Here is a 17125-nt window from a genome sequence, read left to right as displayed (position 1 = left end):
GACCCTGGATTGGCGATAAATACTATATATTTTATGGGTCGATGAAAATGGAACTTAGATGACCTTTACATATTTGGAGTGTCGGACGGAAAGGCACAAGTTGATAACGTGCTTTGAGTTGATTGGCAAAACAATCAGATATTCCTTTCAAAAATGAAACGCACAGAATTGAGGAGATAGATGCCTCTGCTCTCTTGAAGATAAAAAAAATACAAAAAGTGTAACGTTTCTGTAACGTTCTACAAAAGTACGACACATCTCTTGTACAATTTTCGAACTTTGCGTATTCTGATGAATTTTGCAGGTTGGCCCGCTGGACAATTTGCACAAATAACCTTGTTGATGCCTGGATTTTTTTTCCTGGATTTAAATTTTCAGAAAGTTTTTGGCTCACTTGCCAAACTCAATTATATTGAAAAAAACGAAACGAATTTTAGGTTCCAACTTAGTCAGCATGGGGTCTTCTTTGAAAATTTGATTTGATCGAAGTGACGACTATTTGTTGAAAAATTAATTCAGTCAAAACTACAACTGCACAAGGAAATGAAACTTCGTCAAAGCAATAAGAGCTAATCGGCTTTCTTACTAAGCTGTTAGTGAAATTAAGCAAGAGTTACAGTATAATGAATAAAGTTGGACACTAATTGTATACAAATGGCGCCAAAAAAATTTGGATGACTACAGTCTCAAGGCCCCTTTGAAGCCACCGGTGGATGCTATTAAATACTTACGTATTTCCTGGGGCGGTAGCATCAGCTTTTGCCACCAACCTTGTGCACCCACAAGCAAAAATTTGTTTTACATATTAGAAATACAAGTAAAACGCTCAATTGAAAAAAAACACGATTTAAATTAATTTTAAAAATATAAGTGATGGAGCTTGCGAAAAAATTTAAATAATACATTTTAAATTACTAATTACTAATTACGAATTGGAACGTTTTAGATTTATCATTAATATTTACCGTACATTTTTGTTATTTTTACATAGATATATTATCTATTTGTCTGAATATACATCATCTATGTTAAATTCATATATTAGCCTAAAAATTCAATTTGTTTAAATATAAAGAGTTGTTAATTTATTTTTACCCTGTAGGAGAAAGCAGATACTGAATGGAAATTTGCGCGTAGTCGCTTATGGATTAGCTATTTCGAAGAGGGAGGGACTGCCCCTCCACCATTTAATATCATACCTAGCCCAAAATCTGTTGTTTCATTGGCTACGTGGATTTCAGAAAAGGTGTGCACTTTAAGTCGCTCAGTGAGGAAGAGGAAACTGTATACAGTGAAGGTAAAAAATATGGTTTTATATTCAAATCATATATAAAAAAAAGTCTTTTCAACTGAAAGTAAGGAGCCTCATTAAAATTTAAAAGAACAGAATTATTTACTTATATGAGAGGGGCTTCCTCCTCCTCAATACTTTCCTCTTTACGCTAAAGTTTGACTTTTTATTCCAATTGTTTAAGAATGGCTCCTGAAATACATGGGCCATTTATTTAAAATAATAACTTTTTCAAGATTTCTAAGAAAAACTTTAGCGTAAAGGGCAGGGCATTGATTCGGGGGGGGGGGGACTAGCTTCCTCATATACGTAAATAATTTCTGTTTGTTTTAAGTTTTGCTCCTTACATTCAGTCGAAAAAAACTTGTTTATTATATTTAATTTCTGATCCTCTTTTAAAATAACGCTGGGAAATCCGGTTCTCCCTCGATGGAATATTCACTATCCTAACAAAAAATCCTCTATTGAAATATCCTCCTACAAAAACCCCTTCCCCATCAGAAACCCCACCAGCACAAAAAGGTGTCTGTATACTCCCCAATGACCAATATTATATGTAAACATTAGGCAAAGTTCATAATTGCAGCCCTTCTGCCGCAGACTGTGGAGAGTCAAGTCATCCCCAGAGACATAGTTGTTAGATCTTTCGACTATGCTAAACTAAATGGTTATTTCAAAATTTTGATCAATGTTTTTGGGCAATTAATAGGGCACTAGAATTTTTATTTCCGATCCAATGATCCCTCCCCGATCTTCTAGGGTCATTGGTTCGGTACAATCACCCCTGTGGAAAAAAACCAAATAAAGACCCATTCAGGATCTTTCTTCTGGCGAAAAATACAAAATTCCATATTTCTGTTTATACACGCTTGAAACTTCTACAGTAGGGTTCTCTGATATTCTGAATCTGACAGTGTGATTTTCATAAAGATGACGTGATGTTTTGGAGGTGTTGCTCCTGTTCCAAAAATTTTGCAAATTTTCTCATGCTCGTAACTTTTGATGGCTAACATTTTTATATATTCTGAACAACCACATAAATTTGATTTCTTTGATTTATCCATTGTTATCAAGACTCTGTTTCTAAGAGTTCCGTGACTACTGAGCCGCATCGCTCCTTACTTACAGTTCGTTACCATGAACTGCTTGATAAGATGATACATTTGTTTTTTTCTTAAATGTCTATCACAAGCCCAGCTATTCCAAAATTTGCATTTCCGAGCAAAAAAAAACATTAAAGAGCAACACCAAAATAAACCGAAATGAATAAAAAATAATTTAACATCAAAAATACAAATGTTGAGCAATTAGCTTACTCGTTTTCATGCTTCACACACATGGAGTCCCTGCTACTGTCCCAAGTCACGTAAATTTCAACTTTTTTGTGTCAGGTCAATTTCCAGTTGAGAAGTGATTCGGCATAGATACTAATCCTCCCTCCTTTGCAAGAGCATATAAGGACTCCTAATAGATCTATGCATAACTCTGTCCTTGATAAGATACAAGTTTCTTATCACCGACTCCACCAGCATCAGTGCTGCCAGTGAATGAGAGGCTTATCTCCAACAAAAAGTACTGCTCTGAGGTATAGCCTGTGATGTTTTGTGCTTTTCTATACATTTAGACAGCCTTCATTGGTCTGAATAAGGCTGCCAATTAGATGCAGCTGAATATTCAGCAGTTTCAACACGTACTGTAAATAAATAATTGTTTTAGTAAACTCAAGTTTTAAGATTCGATAACCAAAAAAATATTCGAAAAATCTCAACAGTATAAGAAAAATCCAAAATGAAAAATTGAACTTTGTTATTGATGCCACAAATATACACTTGAATGGGAGCGAACTATTGCATCACTGTCAAGTAACAAAGGGAAATGTTAGATGAAGATGTGCCAGGTCAAATTTATCAGAACAAATTAAAAGAGGACTCACTACTACGAATGAACTATTTAATGGAAATACATTATACAGTAAAAGTAATCAAAACAAAAAAAAATATTAAATGAACTGGGGGAACGTGGGTGCTAAAAAGTTTTTTTTTTAATATTGAATTTGCTTTTTGGTTCTAAAATTATTATCGAATACCAAGTAGTGACAAAGAATTTGTAAATAAAAGAAAGAAAAAAATATTGAATGGTACGGGGCAAAACCATAGTTTTACAGACTTAGAAAAGTTTCTGCTGAAAAACAAAGATATCGAAGGAAACTGCAAAAATAGCAATTTATTATACTTAGATGCAGCTTTGAACAGTGAATCTATTGTCATATTCGTTTGAAGATTTAGAGTGAATTAGGTATTGTCATTAAAACTGGTGATTAGTTATTGCACTCCTTGAAAGGATGGGTGGAGCTAAAACCTGACTGCGTAAAATTCGGTTGATCATCCATATAAATGCCCTAACAATGCTCCAGTGGGCCAGTACCGCTGAACTAAAGCATTATTCTTCCTAAACAAATTTAAATGACATATTTTTTTTCGTGAGCTCCTTTTTTTGACGCTCAATTTAGTTTTCAATTCCTAAGGGGAATTGGAGGAGTATTACATAGCTTCAACTAAGGTTTTTGACCATGGAAATTTAATCGTACCTTTCTTATTATCCCTTGCTTTTGAATTCCTGAAGACGGTACTTCATGGCACCATTTCAATAATGTGCATTCAATCTGACACATAAATTGTAGCCATCCATATCCAATCTAATACAATATGTTTACCATTTGTACATCCAAAAGTCTTTTAGGCATTGTTTTCAAATCACCTGTTTTTTCAATTTCCAAACCTGTCACTATCAATAGGTTATGTAGGTTACTTCAAGTTTTCTATATCAATAACCCACTTGCTCTTATCAGCTCTCCAAAATGAGAACAGTGGTCACAGTTCCCTATATCGCACAAGTTTCTCATTCCAAGGGTTTTTAGCTCTCAACTCCTGAGTTGATATTAGGCTTTTGAAATAGTGAAGTATTACTCTGAGTAACTAAGACTATTTTGAGCGTAACTGCAACACAAGTACAATAATGTATGTAAAATAACGTAGCAAAGGATAGCCGCTATGTATATTTTCAAATTTCAGTCTTTAATTTGGCATACTTTTTCAGCGGAAAGCCCTCCAACAAAATGAAAGAGAAGGAAGACACCAGGTAAGAATTTCATTATTTTGAGAGAACTGTTAACTAATCCCTAAGAAATGTTGCTTATTTTTTTTTATTTCAAGTCCTATTTTTATTTTAAATAAGCATAAACAAGTTTATGTTAAAATAGGTATTATTGTATATAAAATATTTATAAAGATGTTATAGATATATTGTAAGTATTTATAATATTAAAAATAAAAAAATTTTATAATATAAAAATATTATAAACATTTATAAATCATTTTACATAAAATTTATTCTGGTGAACTCTTCGAGCAGAACTCGTAGTCATCCTTTTTGTATATCGCTGTAAGAAAGATGGTTATTAGTCTTTTGGAAAATTCTCTAGTTGACTGTATTTCAACAAGCAGGTCTTCAGTTAGTATAATAAAATAGAGAATGACTTTTACGTCTCACTTGAGATTCCATCCTCTCCAGGGCTTGGTTTTTCTTCATATTTTTCAGCGTCAGCAGAAAATCAGCAAATAATTGTGGCTGTAGGTTTATTTGGTGGAGCTTATTCGATACATTCTGGAAATCAAATAGACAACAGAGATCTTCCGTAGGATTGAGAAACTTGAAGAAATTATCTTTCTATCCATTTAAACAGCCTTCATTGGTCTGAGTAAGGCTTCCAATTTTGTGGTTCAGGAAGTCCGTGGACATGGGCAACGTGTCACTGTTCACATGCATTAAACTAATTGAGGTGACAATTACTGGTTACTTGAAGTAGGAAACCTATGTTCAAAACATCCTCAATCCAGCTTCCCCTTCGGTTTACCTTCTAAAACTTTGGATAAAAATTTTCTTACCCCTCTAAAGATCTTCTCCAACTTTATTGTTCTTTTATTCGGCCAATACTCGAGTTTACTTGTCCAGTGTGGCAATTCGTTCTTTCTTCAGAGCATATCTATATGATTGAGAATGTCCGAAAATGAGCACTTACAACCATAAACGGTGAAGGGAAGGTTACATATCATTATCTACTAGGTAAGTTCAAGCTCACCACGTTGGCCGAGAGAAGAAACCTTCTGTGCCTTCGTCTCGGAACCAAGAGCCTGTCTGTTTCCCGATTACGTTCCATCATCCCTAACCTTATCTTCCGCCCGCAACAGACTGTCCCCTATAAAATCCGAAAAAAATTTCAAACTGACTCCCATCCCGCTAAACATGAAAGATATCGGAAGAGTTTTGTTCCGAGTTTTGTTGAGCTGTATAATAACCAGGAAAGTCAGTCATTAATTACATTATTATATATTTTCCTTTTTTTTGAATTCTTAAGTAAATGCTGAATGTAAAATTCAAATTTGGCAACAATGTTAATTTTTAAAATAAAACTAATTGTTCTACCTCTTCTTCAACGTACTTGTCGCTTCCCTAAATAGCTTGAAAATTTTCCTTTCGCTATACCATTCTTCCGTTTGCTGCATGTTAGAAGCCATATTGGGACCAGTATTTCTCTCTGATACTACGAGTAGACTGTTTAACCAGCTTATTAGCGCTTTTTCTACGCGGGGCTCTTTTGGGCTGCTGAGAAGGGTTCGTTCATAGCTCTATTATGGTGTCCAGATTCCAGAGTCTTTGTTTCCTCTTGGTGTGTCCAAGGCCAAGCACTTGTTCATCAGCCTCCTTTGTCAGGACTTTCAGTTTAGACCATTGGTGCTCGATGTCGGTGTAATAAGTAAGGACCTCGGATCAGTTATTACGCTTTAGTTTCGCTCGAACTCAGCTCTGATCTAAGGACTCTGTAGTTTCGGTACGTCGAACCGGGATGAAAAAGGAACGCATCATCAAATAATTTTCAAACTGAAAATGTGTATTTTGACTGTCTTAGAAAAGTTTAAAAAAAAGTCTTTCAAACCCCCCACCCCAACATCTCCTCTCTATCTTCCTCTTTCTCTCACACTTTTCCTTCCAAAATTATTAAGTTACGAAAATTCATAAAAACGAAAAAATCTTGCCTAAAATTGCTTTCCGATTTTTAGCAAATTTAGTTAGAATTTAGATTTACGCTTTAGAAATGGAATTCACATTTTTTTAAATTTCTTATATGCGTATTTTGTTCTTGTTGAGGGAGCTAGCATTTATGAATTGATTTCTTGTTGTCAGTCAATAATGCGGAATCTAGTACGAAGATACATTACTGATGAACAAAGAAAATCAGAAAATCAAGGAGTTACAGAAGATGATGTCAACGAAATAAAGCAAGACATATCAGCGTTTCGTTGTGAGTTATTGGAGATTCTGAGGGGATCCGGAGTCAATACCTCTGTAGCATCAGGACATCAAGGTAAAACAATAATTCTTAAAAATTTTATTTATGTTAAGGTTTTGTTCCAGTTCGAAAAGAATTCGCTAATGGAAAAAAACATAAATACTAAAAAAACTTATAATACTGGAAACAAAATTTATCCCTGTGAAAAAATGGGAACAAAATAAACCAGAAATATCTAACTGGTGTCATCAACTAAAAATGAAAAGCAAGGAAAAGTCACCAAATGAGAGTAAAAAACATATTAGCTTTTTATTGCAAACTTTAAACATTTACAGAATTAGAAGTCACCACTGCTGTTGCGTCAGTACAAAGATCTTTAAAATAGAATTTATATTAAGATCTGGTACCAGCTCTCAAGAGATCACTTCGCGAGATCGACTCATAGACTATGGGATGCCGATGCTTAAGGCATATCATAGTCACACCTGTTGATGGAAAAGCCAATATTTACGAATTTTATGTGTGTTTTGTTGATTTTAACGTCAAACTTGTGCTATATAAAATTGAAACGAAATTGGTTGGTAAGGCCTTAATCAGCTCTGAATTGGCATGCGGCCTGATCTGTGTTTCAAATTGTATACAGGCATGTCGTTTAATTTGAGCCTACTAAATATTCGAATCTGGCGTGAAACAAATTTGCAAAATATAATGTGTTACTTATGCATTGAATAACCAACTCAGCATAATGCGAATTCCAATATTGTTCTGTACGACTGCTTTAGTGTAACGAGAATACAACATTTTAATAAACATTTTGGCATTTGGTATTGGAAAAGATCCAAAATACTTAAAACCAAAACAAATGGACGAAAAACTGTCGGCTTAATTTGACAGTTAGTTGATGTCGCTCCTTTCTCCGAATCGATTGGCTATAATTGTATAGGAAGCATATACAGAGTCGATAACAACTATACGGTTTTGTAGAGTTGTACGCCTATTGGGTGGGGTGGGGATGTCGGTCGGTTTTCATGTGGAAGTAGGAGTGGGTGCCTGAATCTGAAGTTTCAAAGAGTGAATTTTTAGAACTAAATTTCAAACTTGTGAAATAAATTACCACATTCATATGCTCACCTGCACGGAATTGGAAGGGGGCATACCCCATGGGCCAAAATTTTCCTATAATTCACCCACTTGAAAAATCTAGGCGTCGTATCTTGGAAAATTATTTTTGGTATTTCAGACCTCCCTCACCTCCAAGAACAACATTTTGATGGGATGATTTTCATTATATATATATATATATATATATATATATATATATATATATATATATATATATATATATATATATATATATATATATATATCCAGGTATTAATCCAAAATTGAAAATTTAAGCTTTACCGGAAAAACCAGGGGGTTTAAGGGTTGGAGGTGGTAGTTCCGCTGATATTTAGGGAACCCTCAACAATATAAACGGAAGGAAATAAAACAATAATAAAACAGGTATGTTTTTGATGAATGCAAGAAGCAAATGAAAACAAACGGAAATTAGACCAAAATGAGAATCTTGTCTATCCCCAAAACATTCATTTTATGCACTGAAGTTTAGCTTCTGATTAAAGTAGAGTATAATTGGCATCTGTGGTGAGCTACAACTGTAGCGTAAACCCCTAGGCCAACCTCGTATACAAGAGAAAGAGGAACCCATGTCTAACAAAACTAGAACAATAGAAATTTTAATATCAATATATGCACACAAAAATCTGAATTTTTTTAAAGAAAAGGAAAAAGAAAACATCACTATTTGAAAAAAAAAGTTACTCTGCTTGTTTATACATTCTACTTAATAATTTTTGTAAGTCTGAATTTTACATACGTAAAAAGCCAGATTTGACGGAAAGGCCGGAAAAGCCATTAAGACAGACCATCGTATTGAATCGACTAGTCGTAAAATGTCTAACAAGGATCGATTGTAAAATAGCTGCTCATTTATTTGGTCAAATTGCATAGGTGCTTCCTAGAAATTAGGGATAGGTTACTGGTTTTTGCTTAGGGGGGTGGGGCTAAAGTCTCAAAAATGCAGCTATGGACCCGAATTTTAAAGCTTTCCATGAGACTTCCTTTGCATCCAAATTAAGAGGTGATTTAATCCCTTCAGGAACAGATTTGGGAGAAGTGGTTCTTATGTTAAGCACCTTCTTTCATGAGAAACAAAAACATTAATTTACCCATCGTTCTTACATGGGAATTTTTATATAAAATCAACTAGACCATAATACCTACTGTGCCGATGGTCTTATAGTCTTATGCTTATCTTATGCCTTTTTTTAGAGATAAGGGTGTCCAAACATAAATTTAGCAATCTTATCGAAAATATTTAGATACATCAAAAAATTTCAGTCCTCTTTTTTCTAAGTAGTTCAGTCTCTTTCTTCTAAGAAATAATAATATTACTTTACCCAGCGTTCTTACATGGGAATTCTTATATAAGATCAGCTAGGCCATAACACCTGTTGTGCCGATGGTCTTATGATCTTATGGTTTTATGCCTATCTTATGCTTTTCTTTTAGAGGTAAGGTTGTCAAAACATAAATTTAGCAATCTTATCGGAAATATTTAGATACATTAAAAAATTTCAGCCCTCTTTTTTCTAAGTAATTCAGTCTCTTTCTTCTAAGAAATAAAAATATTACTTTACCCAGCGTTCTTACATGGGAATTTTTTATATAAGATCAGCTAGGCCATAACACCTGCTGTGCCGATGGTCTTATGGTCTTATGGTTTTATGCTTATCTTATGCTTTTTTTTTTAGAGATAAGGTTGTCAAATCATAAATTTAGCAATCTTCTCGGAAATATTTAGTTACAGCCCAATTTCTTTTAAGTCCCCCTCTCAAAAGTGCATTTTGACTCTGACTGTTGGACCTCTCTTAAATGGAAAGAATATTTGAACTAGAGCAAAGAGCAAGAGTTTGGGAACGGGTAATTATTTATGCTCCTCTAAATGTTTCAATATTTGTTTTTGTAAAACATATTTTATGTGGCTCCAATGCCGGAATTAAATTTAAAAAAAAATGGTTTCAACTGAAAGTAAGGAGCAGCATTAGAACTTAAAGAAATAGAGATTATTATGTATATGAGGGGGGATTGCCCCATCCAAAATACCTAGCTCGTTACGCTAAAGTTTGACTTTTCGTTCCAAAAAAAAACTTTAGCGTAAAGAGTGAGGTATTGAGGAGGTGGCAATCCCCCCTCATATACATAATAATCTCTATTTCTTTAAGTTTTAATGTTGCTCCTTACTTTCAGTTGAAAAAACTTGTTTAGTTATATAATTTCTGATCGTTTTTAAATGATACCGAGAAACCCGGCTTTCCCTCCATGGATAATTCCCCTCCCCGCGAAAGAATCCCCAAAGTAAGGATACCCTAAAGTAGCCCCCCTCTAGAAATATCCCCTCCTCCCCCCACCCGATTTTTTTTGCATACTTTCTAATAACCAACACTATATGTAGACAATGGGCAAAGCTCAGAGCTTGAGCCCTTCCCCTTGGACTTTTGGGGTCAAGTCATCCTCAAAGACATAGTTATTAAATCTTCCGACTTTGCTGAACAAAATGGCTATGTCAAAATTTTGTTCAGGTCGCTTAGGGGACAAAGGGGCTTTGGAGGGGGCTAGCTGCCCTCCAATATTTTTGATCAGTTAAAATAGCCCTAAATACTGCCTTCGAGCCATAGTTTTTGCGCAGATTGATACTTGATATACAGCCTTGTCGAACGAGTACCTAAAATTAGGCAATTCCTGTGGAAGATCAAGCATATGTTTTCTAAATTTTTTATAACCAATGTTTAAGAGTCTTAGTATGTGCTGTGAAATTCACATAGATTTTGATTGATGCAATGAAAAGAGAGGAAAAATAATAATATATATTGTTTATAGAAAATTAATTTTAATATATTTTTTATACCAACCATTTTTAAATATGTCCGAATAGTTAGTATCTCATAGTTTTCAGAAAATTCCTCACAGATAACTCCATTAGCGTGTTTAAATTTTATTTACTAAATATATCCTCTTTTTAAATGTCTGGAGTAATAGGTATTATTTTCTAGGACCAGGAGGCCGAAAGAACCGTCACAAAGAACGACGTTTAATGAAGGGCTTTAACCTTGGGACTTTTGAATCCGACCACATGAGTGAAATTCAGACAAACCACACTTTCTTAAGTCATCTTAGCATGGAGAGTACCCTTGAATCGCAAAGTGTATCTGGAAGTTTACGTTCTAAAAATAGTACTTTTGGACGACTGACGTCGCTTGTTCGTCCTGTGAAAACGACAAAAAATAACTGGGGAGCCTTAGTGGAGGCAGCTAAAAAAGCAAGTAGTAAGAATTTACTCGATAGGCTAGAGACTAAAAGTGAAATTTCCCCAAGTCCTACTTCTTCTGGGAAGAAGAAACGGGAAGAATATGCCAAAGCAAGATACGTTTGTGTTTCTCTCCCAGGTGACCCGGACAAAATGAGAACTGATAGTACTGATTATTCAAGTGACAACTGCAAAAGTAGTGAAGACAAAATTGAAATTGATGTTGATAATAAAATGCATCAAAATTATGTTATTCGTTCAAATGAAGATGGTATTCCAAATTTACCCGGTGTTCAGCCTATACGAAGCTGCCCTAGGGGTTGGTTTTAAAGAAGGCGCTATACACCACACTGTTCTATGTACAGTGCGTATGCATAATAGCTGATTGAGGGCGTCATAGGCTTGCATTCAACACGGTTTGAAGCACAAAATTTTGGACACTTGTGATATAGGTTGTGTAGCCCGAAATATTAGATATTATTTGTTAATCATGACTTATTCCGTTTTGTTAGAATATTTTGCTCTGTTGAACCTTGTATTGATCTGTTATGCTCTTTATTTATATAAGGGGTTCGTTTTGGTGTAACGAATTCTATTCGTTAAATATTTAAATAATAAAATTGAAATAAATCAGCACCTATGTTTTGCTGACTGTTCACATTTATTTTGAACTTTTGTGTCTATTTTAATGGGCTGTGTCATAGGCAGTGTAATAGTGCAGCCTAAGAAAAGAGCAAAAGACATTATGTGCATCCATTTTGTCAAAAGCGCTTACCTGCAATATCGCTTAAACGGCTAAGGATATGAAGTTGAAACGTTTCGAGACCCTTTGGGGAGAGTGGTGTTGAAAAAATCAATAGTTGTCATATCCACGTTGTCAAAGGAGGTCCCTGAACTCCTCCTGGAACGGCTAAGGTTTTCAAGTTGAAAGTTCATGAGAATGTTGAGGGGCATGTTGAACTAAGGCAAAGACATTGTGCGCATTCAAGCTGTCAATAGGGCGCATCTGAAATATCTCAGAAACGGCTAATGGTATCAAGTTGAAATTTTCAAGGAATATTAAGGAGGATGCTGAACTACATCAAAGGACACAATGGGCATCTAGGCTGTCAAATGGGTATACCAGCCATATCTCAGGAACGGCTAAGCGTACAAGTTGTAATTTTTATGGCATGTTGAGGTTGCCGAACTAAATCTTTTTGCACAGATTGCTGTTTGACATAGAATCAGTCAAACAAGGACCTACAATATTCCTGGAACAAGAATATATTCAGTTTTTTTTGGCGGGGGAGGGTTTCCAAAAAAACTGTAAAAAATGCATCAAAAATGTTTAAAATTGTTTAACAAAATTGTAATATATAACAAAATTGTTTAAATTCATTTTTGTTGCCTTTTTACGATACGAAAAAACATTTCAGAGAGGGGGGGGGGCAATGACTCTCTACTACACACTTACGGAATTTGAGCCCCGTATGGCTACGATACTGCCCGCTTTATAAGACAATTAGGACTTTTTAGGACTAATTAGGACTAACACATTTAATTTAAATTTTATGAGTAGAAACGTAGAGGATTATTTATAAGAATTGACTAGGAGACTTTCCCAAAACTTAATAATCTATCTAAATCACGTAAGCAATTTTACTAGATGCTCATACTAAGATGTATTTTCGGTACAAATCCTGAAGATAATCTTATTCAAAAGTTCCTAAAAAAGCTTTCTGACACTCAATATATAATCTTCACTAATTACCATTGGATTTAAAGCTCCAATCAAACTTCTGAGAAACTGGGGTACCAAGAAAGACCATGGAACTGTTTCTAGTACTTCAAAAGAAGACACGTTATAGTCATCATAAATTATTTTCACTAATTCGTCACTTTTTTCAGACTTAGTAACACTTTTGAGGTGAAAAAAAATAACAAAGCCTCTAAGGCCCACTGGTTCGTGCTGAGACACTTCACAAATAGAATCGAAAATTTTGGAAATAATATCAGCCTTTATGGCAATTTGGGAGTTCGGACCGATTTTTAATGCTCCAAGGACTATTTCTTCTTGAAGCACTTTACTTATAAGCGCCCTTTCTCTCATGTCTTCCTTTGACTGAAGCTGGAAATCAAACAGTTCGTGGTAACGAACTGTAGTAAGGAGCGACCCGGCTCAATAGTAACCAAAACCCTAAAAAATGGAATTTTGATACCAATAGCTACATCAAAAGAATCGCATTTTAATGCTGGTTTTAAATATATAAGTTTCATCAAGTTTAGTCTTACCCATCAAAAGTTACGAGCCTGAGAAAATTTGCGTTATTTTAGAAAATAGGGGGAAACGCCCCCTGAAAGTCATAGAATCTTAACGAAAATCACACCATCAGATTCAGCGTATCAGAGAACCCTACTGTAGAAGTTTCGAGCTCCTATCTACAAAAATGTGGAATTTTGCATTTTTTGCCAGAAGGCAGATCACGGATGCGTGTTTATTTGTTTTTTTGTTTTTTTGTTTTTTTTTGTTTTTTTTTCCCCAGGGGTGATCATATCGACCCAGTTGTCCTAGAATGTTGCAAGAGGGCTCATTCTAACGGAAATAAAAAGTTCTAGTGCACTTTTTAAGTGACCAAAAAAATTGGAGGGTACCTAGGCCCCCTCCCACGCTAAATATTTTCCCAAAGTCACCGGATCAAAATTCTGAGATAGCCATTTTATTCAGCGTAGTCGAAAAACCTTATAACTATGTCTTTGGGGACGACTTACTCCTCCACAGTCCCCGTGGGAGGGGCAACAAGTTACAAACTTTGACCTGTGCTTACATATAGTAATGGTTATTGGGAAGTATACAGGCGTTTTCAGGAGGATTTTTTTGGTTTGCTTTTTCCATGAAGGGAGAGCAGGATTTACTAGCATTATTTAAAAAAAAACAATTAAAAAATAAAAGTGAAAAAGCTTTTTCAGCTGGAAGTAAGGAACAGCAATATAACTTAAAACAAACAGAAATTATTACCCATATGAGGGGCTCACCTCCTTCTATTACCTCGCTCTTTACGGTAAAGTATTTTCGGTAATTTCAACTACTTATTCTACGGCTTTTGTGATTCAGGGGGTCATTCTTAATGAATTGGGATAAAATTTAAGCTTTAGTGTAAAGAGCGTGGTACTGACGATGGGGTGAATCCCCTCATATATGTAATAAAAACATGAGAATACAAAAGTTCCTCATCAACGCCCCGCTCTTTACGCTAAAGTTTTTTACTGTTTTAGAAAGAAGAATTGAGAGAAAGAGTCAAACTTTAGCGTAAAGAGCGGGGCGTTGATGAGGAAGCAGCCTCTTTCATATACGAAGTAATTTCTGTGCGTTTTAAGTTTTGATGTCACTCCTTACTTTCAGTTGAAAAAACTTATTTTTTTTATTTAATCACCTAAAAAAGGGACTCCATTAACTCTCAAACTGAGTCATTAAGAAGATCTTTTCCCCTGTTAAAATAGCGTTCAGGTAAAATACCTGTTAAAAGCAATAGCGTTCAATGTTTTCTCTGATCCCCCCGTTCCAGCCACACGTTATTTTGTTAATTATTTAGTTGTACCTTATTTAGCTGCACTGGTTTGGCCACATTAAACGAAAGAATCCCAAACGCCTGACCAAGATCGCGCTTTGTATATTTGAAGGACTTCGATCACGGGGAAGACCTCGCAAAAGGTGGATTGAAAACTTTGACCGACAACCCATTGCCCAACTATCCCAAACTGCACTTTACAGAACAGCATATCGAGACCTAGTTCATCAGATTCTGGAAGAAGTCACATGAGTATGGATCGGACTTTGAGTGGTGGTACATGGGTCGAAGGGGGCTAATTCGATTGGAAATTTAAAATTCTAGTTCCGTTTTTAAGAGTCAAAAGGAATCGAGGGGTATCCAGGCCCCCCCCCCAACGCTCTTTTTTTCCACAATCAAAATGTTTCTGTTCAAAATTTTGAAATAGTCATTTTGTCTTCCAAAACTTTTCAGGCCAAATTTTAACAAAGTTTTCATTTATTAGCAAAATTTAAACAAAGAATTACAAAAAATAGTTAGAATTAGTTAAAATCGGTCTACTTACTTTTCAAGGAATGATGATGAAGATGTGGGAAAATCTAAATTTCAGATTCAGTTTGCTTATACTTACTGCAAACTTACAACCGTTACAACCGTTAGGTTATCTACTTGAAATTTTGCGCCCTTAAATTTATGTGCCCGGGGCGATCGCCCCTTCTATCCCTCCCTAAAAACCACACCTGGAACTGACACCCACAAAGCACCCGGGGCAAGGGCTGTAAGTTATGCAAATTGTCCATTGTTGACATATTAGGTTTCTTATTGGAGAAGAAGGCATGTTTGATCCTGGGTCTCCAAAAAAATGCTTAGCATATTAAGGTGAAACCTAAAGGAAATAATGAGAGAAATACCGAACAGAATAAAAACACATTATGTGCTTGCTGGTAGGGAAAAGATTATGTCAGTAATATCTAAGAAACAGCTGAGGGTATTAAGTAGAAACCTTCAAGTTATGTTGAGGGGATGTCGAAGAGAGATTGGAGAGCAGCACTCCACCCTTCCTTGCCCTTTTTAAATGCTTCTCTGCTTAATACTATTTAAAAACTTCGAATAGTAATTTTTTAAACTAGTCAAAAGTTCTGACAGCTACGCCTCCAGGGATGCAAACCCCCCAAAGCCCAGCGGCAAGGATTGTGAATTAGGCAATTTCCCCATCGTTTACAGGTAGGATTTATTAGTTGGAAAAGGAGAGTATTTGATTCTGGGTGTTTCCGAAAAGGCTAAAGGTATTAAGCTGAAACATTGGAGGAAGTTGAGGGGTGTGTATAAAATAAAGCAAATGCAATACGTGTATCCAGTTTATCAGAAAGGATGAACTGCAATATTTTATGAAATGCTGAGGGTATTAAGTTGAAACTTACAGCACATGTTGGCAGGAGATGTTGAAGAGTGGTTGAAGTGCTCCCAGCCCCTCCAATATCATTTTTGGTGGCCCTATTTCCAAAACCATTCAATCAAAATTTTAAAACAGCCATCTTGTTTAAAACAATCTAAAAATCAAATAGTTGTGCTTATGAGTATGATATAGTCCCTAAAGCTTTTTAGATGGATGCCAAACACACTAAAACCGTTTACACACTGGTTGCATTTTGAATGTAAAAAGACGCATCAGCAGCATCTCAAGAGCGGCCGAGGGCATTAAGTTGAAACTTTCAAGGGATGTTAAACGGCCTTTGGAGGGCAAAGGGCCTCCTTGTCCATTTTATACCAGCTTAACACTGGTCAAAACCGTTAAATAGCCGCTTTGTTCAAATTAGTCCATATGTCTAATAACTATGCCTCTGGGAACGAAATTCTCTCCACAACCCCTGGAGGAAAGCTCGTAAATTATGCAATTTGCTTAATATTTACACACAGGATTTATCATTGGAAAACAGGGGAATGTTTAATCCCGATTTTGCAAATAGCCTTAACTTTTTCTTTGATTTTAATTACCCATGTGCTAGTTTCCCATGCATCACCGTTCTTCCATATGGAAAAATTGTAAGTTTTTTTTTAATATTACTTCTGTTTTTCTCTTGAAAAAGATTAAACTGCCAATTGAATGGTTTCTAAACCCTCCCCAAGAGCCGTCTCTGGAGCTGACATCCCCACAGCACTCGGGGCAAGGGCTGTAAGTTAAGCAAGTTGTCCATTTTTAACATATTAGGTTTCTTATTGAAAAAGAAAGCAATTTTGATCCTGGGTCTCCAAAAAAGGCTTATCATATTAAAGTGAAACTTTATGGAAATATTGAGAGGGATGCAAAACACAATCAAAATACGTTATGTGCTTGCTGGTAGTGAAAAGGTGATATCAGCCATATCTAAGCAGCGGCTGAGGATATTAAGTTGAAACTTTCAAGTTATGTTGAGGAGATGTTGAAGAGAGATTGGAGGGCAACTCCCATCCTTTCTTCTCTTTTTAAGTGCCTCTCTCACTTAAAACTTTTCACTCAACACTGTTTGAATTTTTAAACAGCAATCTTTTCAAACTAGTCATAAGGTCTGATCGCTATGCCTCCAGGGATGCCAACACCCCAAAACCACACG

The 17125-nt window shown here is 35.5% G+C and overlaps 1 protein-coding gene across 5 annotated transcripts in view; it reads left to right on the top strand.

Moving 5' to 3' along the window:
- Positions 1-11671, top strand: part of LOC136041233 (transient receptor potential-gamma protein-like) — a 239030-nt gene extending 227359 nt beyond the window's left edge. For all 5 annotated transcript variants that reach the window (XM_065725825.1, XM_065725827.1, XM_065725822.1 and 2 more), the window contains exons 16-19: positions 1103-1297; positions 4388-4429; positions 6533-6713; positions 10754-11671. In XM_065725825.1, the coding sequence (XP_065581897.1) occupies positions 1103-1297; positions 4388-4429; positions 6533-6713; positions 10754-11337 (1002 nt within the window). In that variant the 3' untranslated portion in view covers positions 11338-11671. The remainder of the gene's footprint in view (positions 1-1102; positions 1298-4387; positions 4430-6532; positions 6714-10753) is intronic.
- Positions 11672-17125: the final 5454 nt, after the last annotated feature.

Source organism: Artemia franciscana, unplaced genomic scaffold, assembly GCF_032884065.1.
Source record: "Artemia franciscana unplaced genomic scaffold, ASM3288406v1 PGA_scaffold_1180, whole genome shotgun sequence".
Taxonomy (NCBI): Eukaryota; Metazoa; Arthropoda; class Branchiopoda; order Anostraca; family Artemiidae; genus Artemia; species Artemia franciscana.
This window is presented reverse-complemented; position numbering and strand designations above follow the sequence as displayed.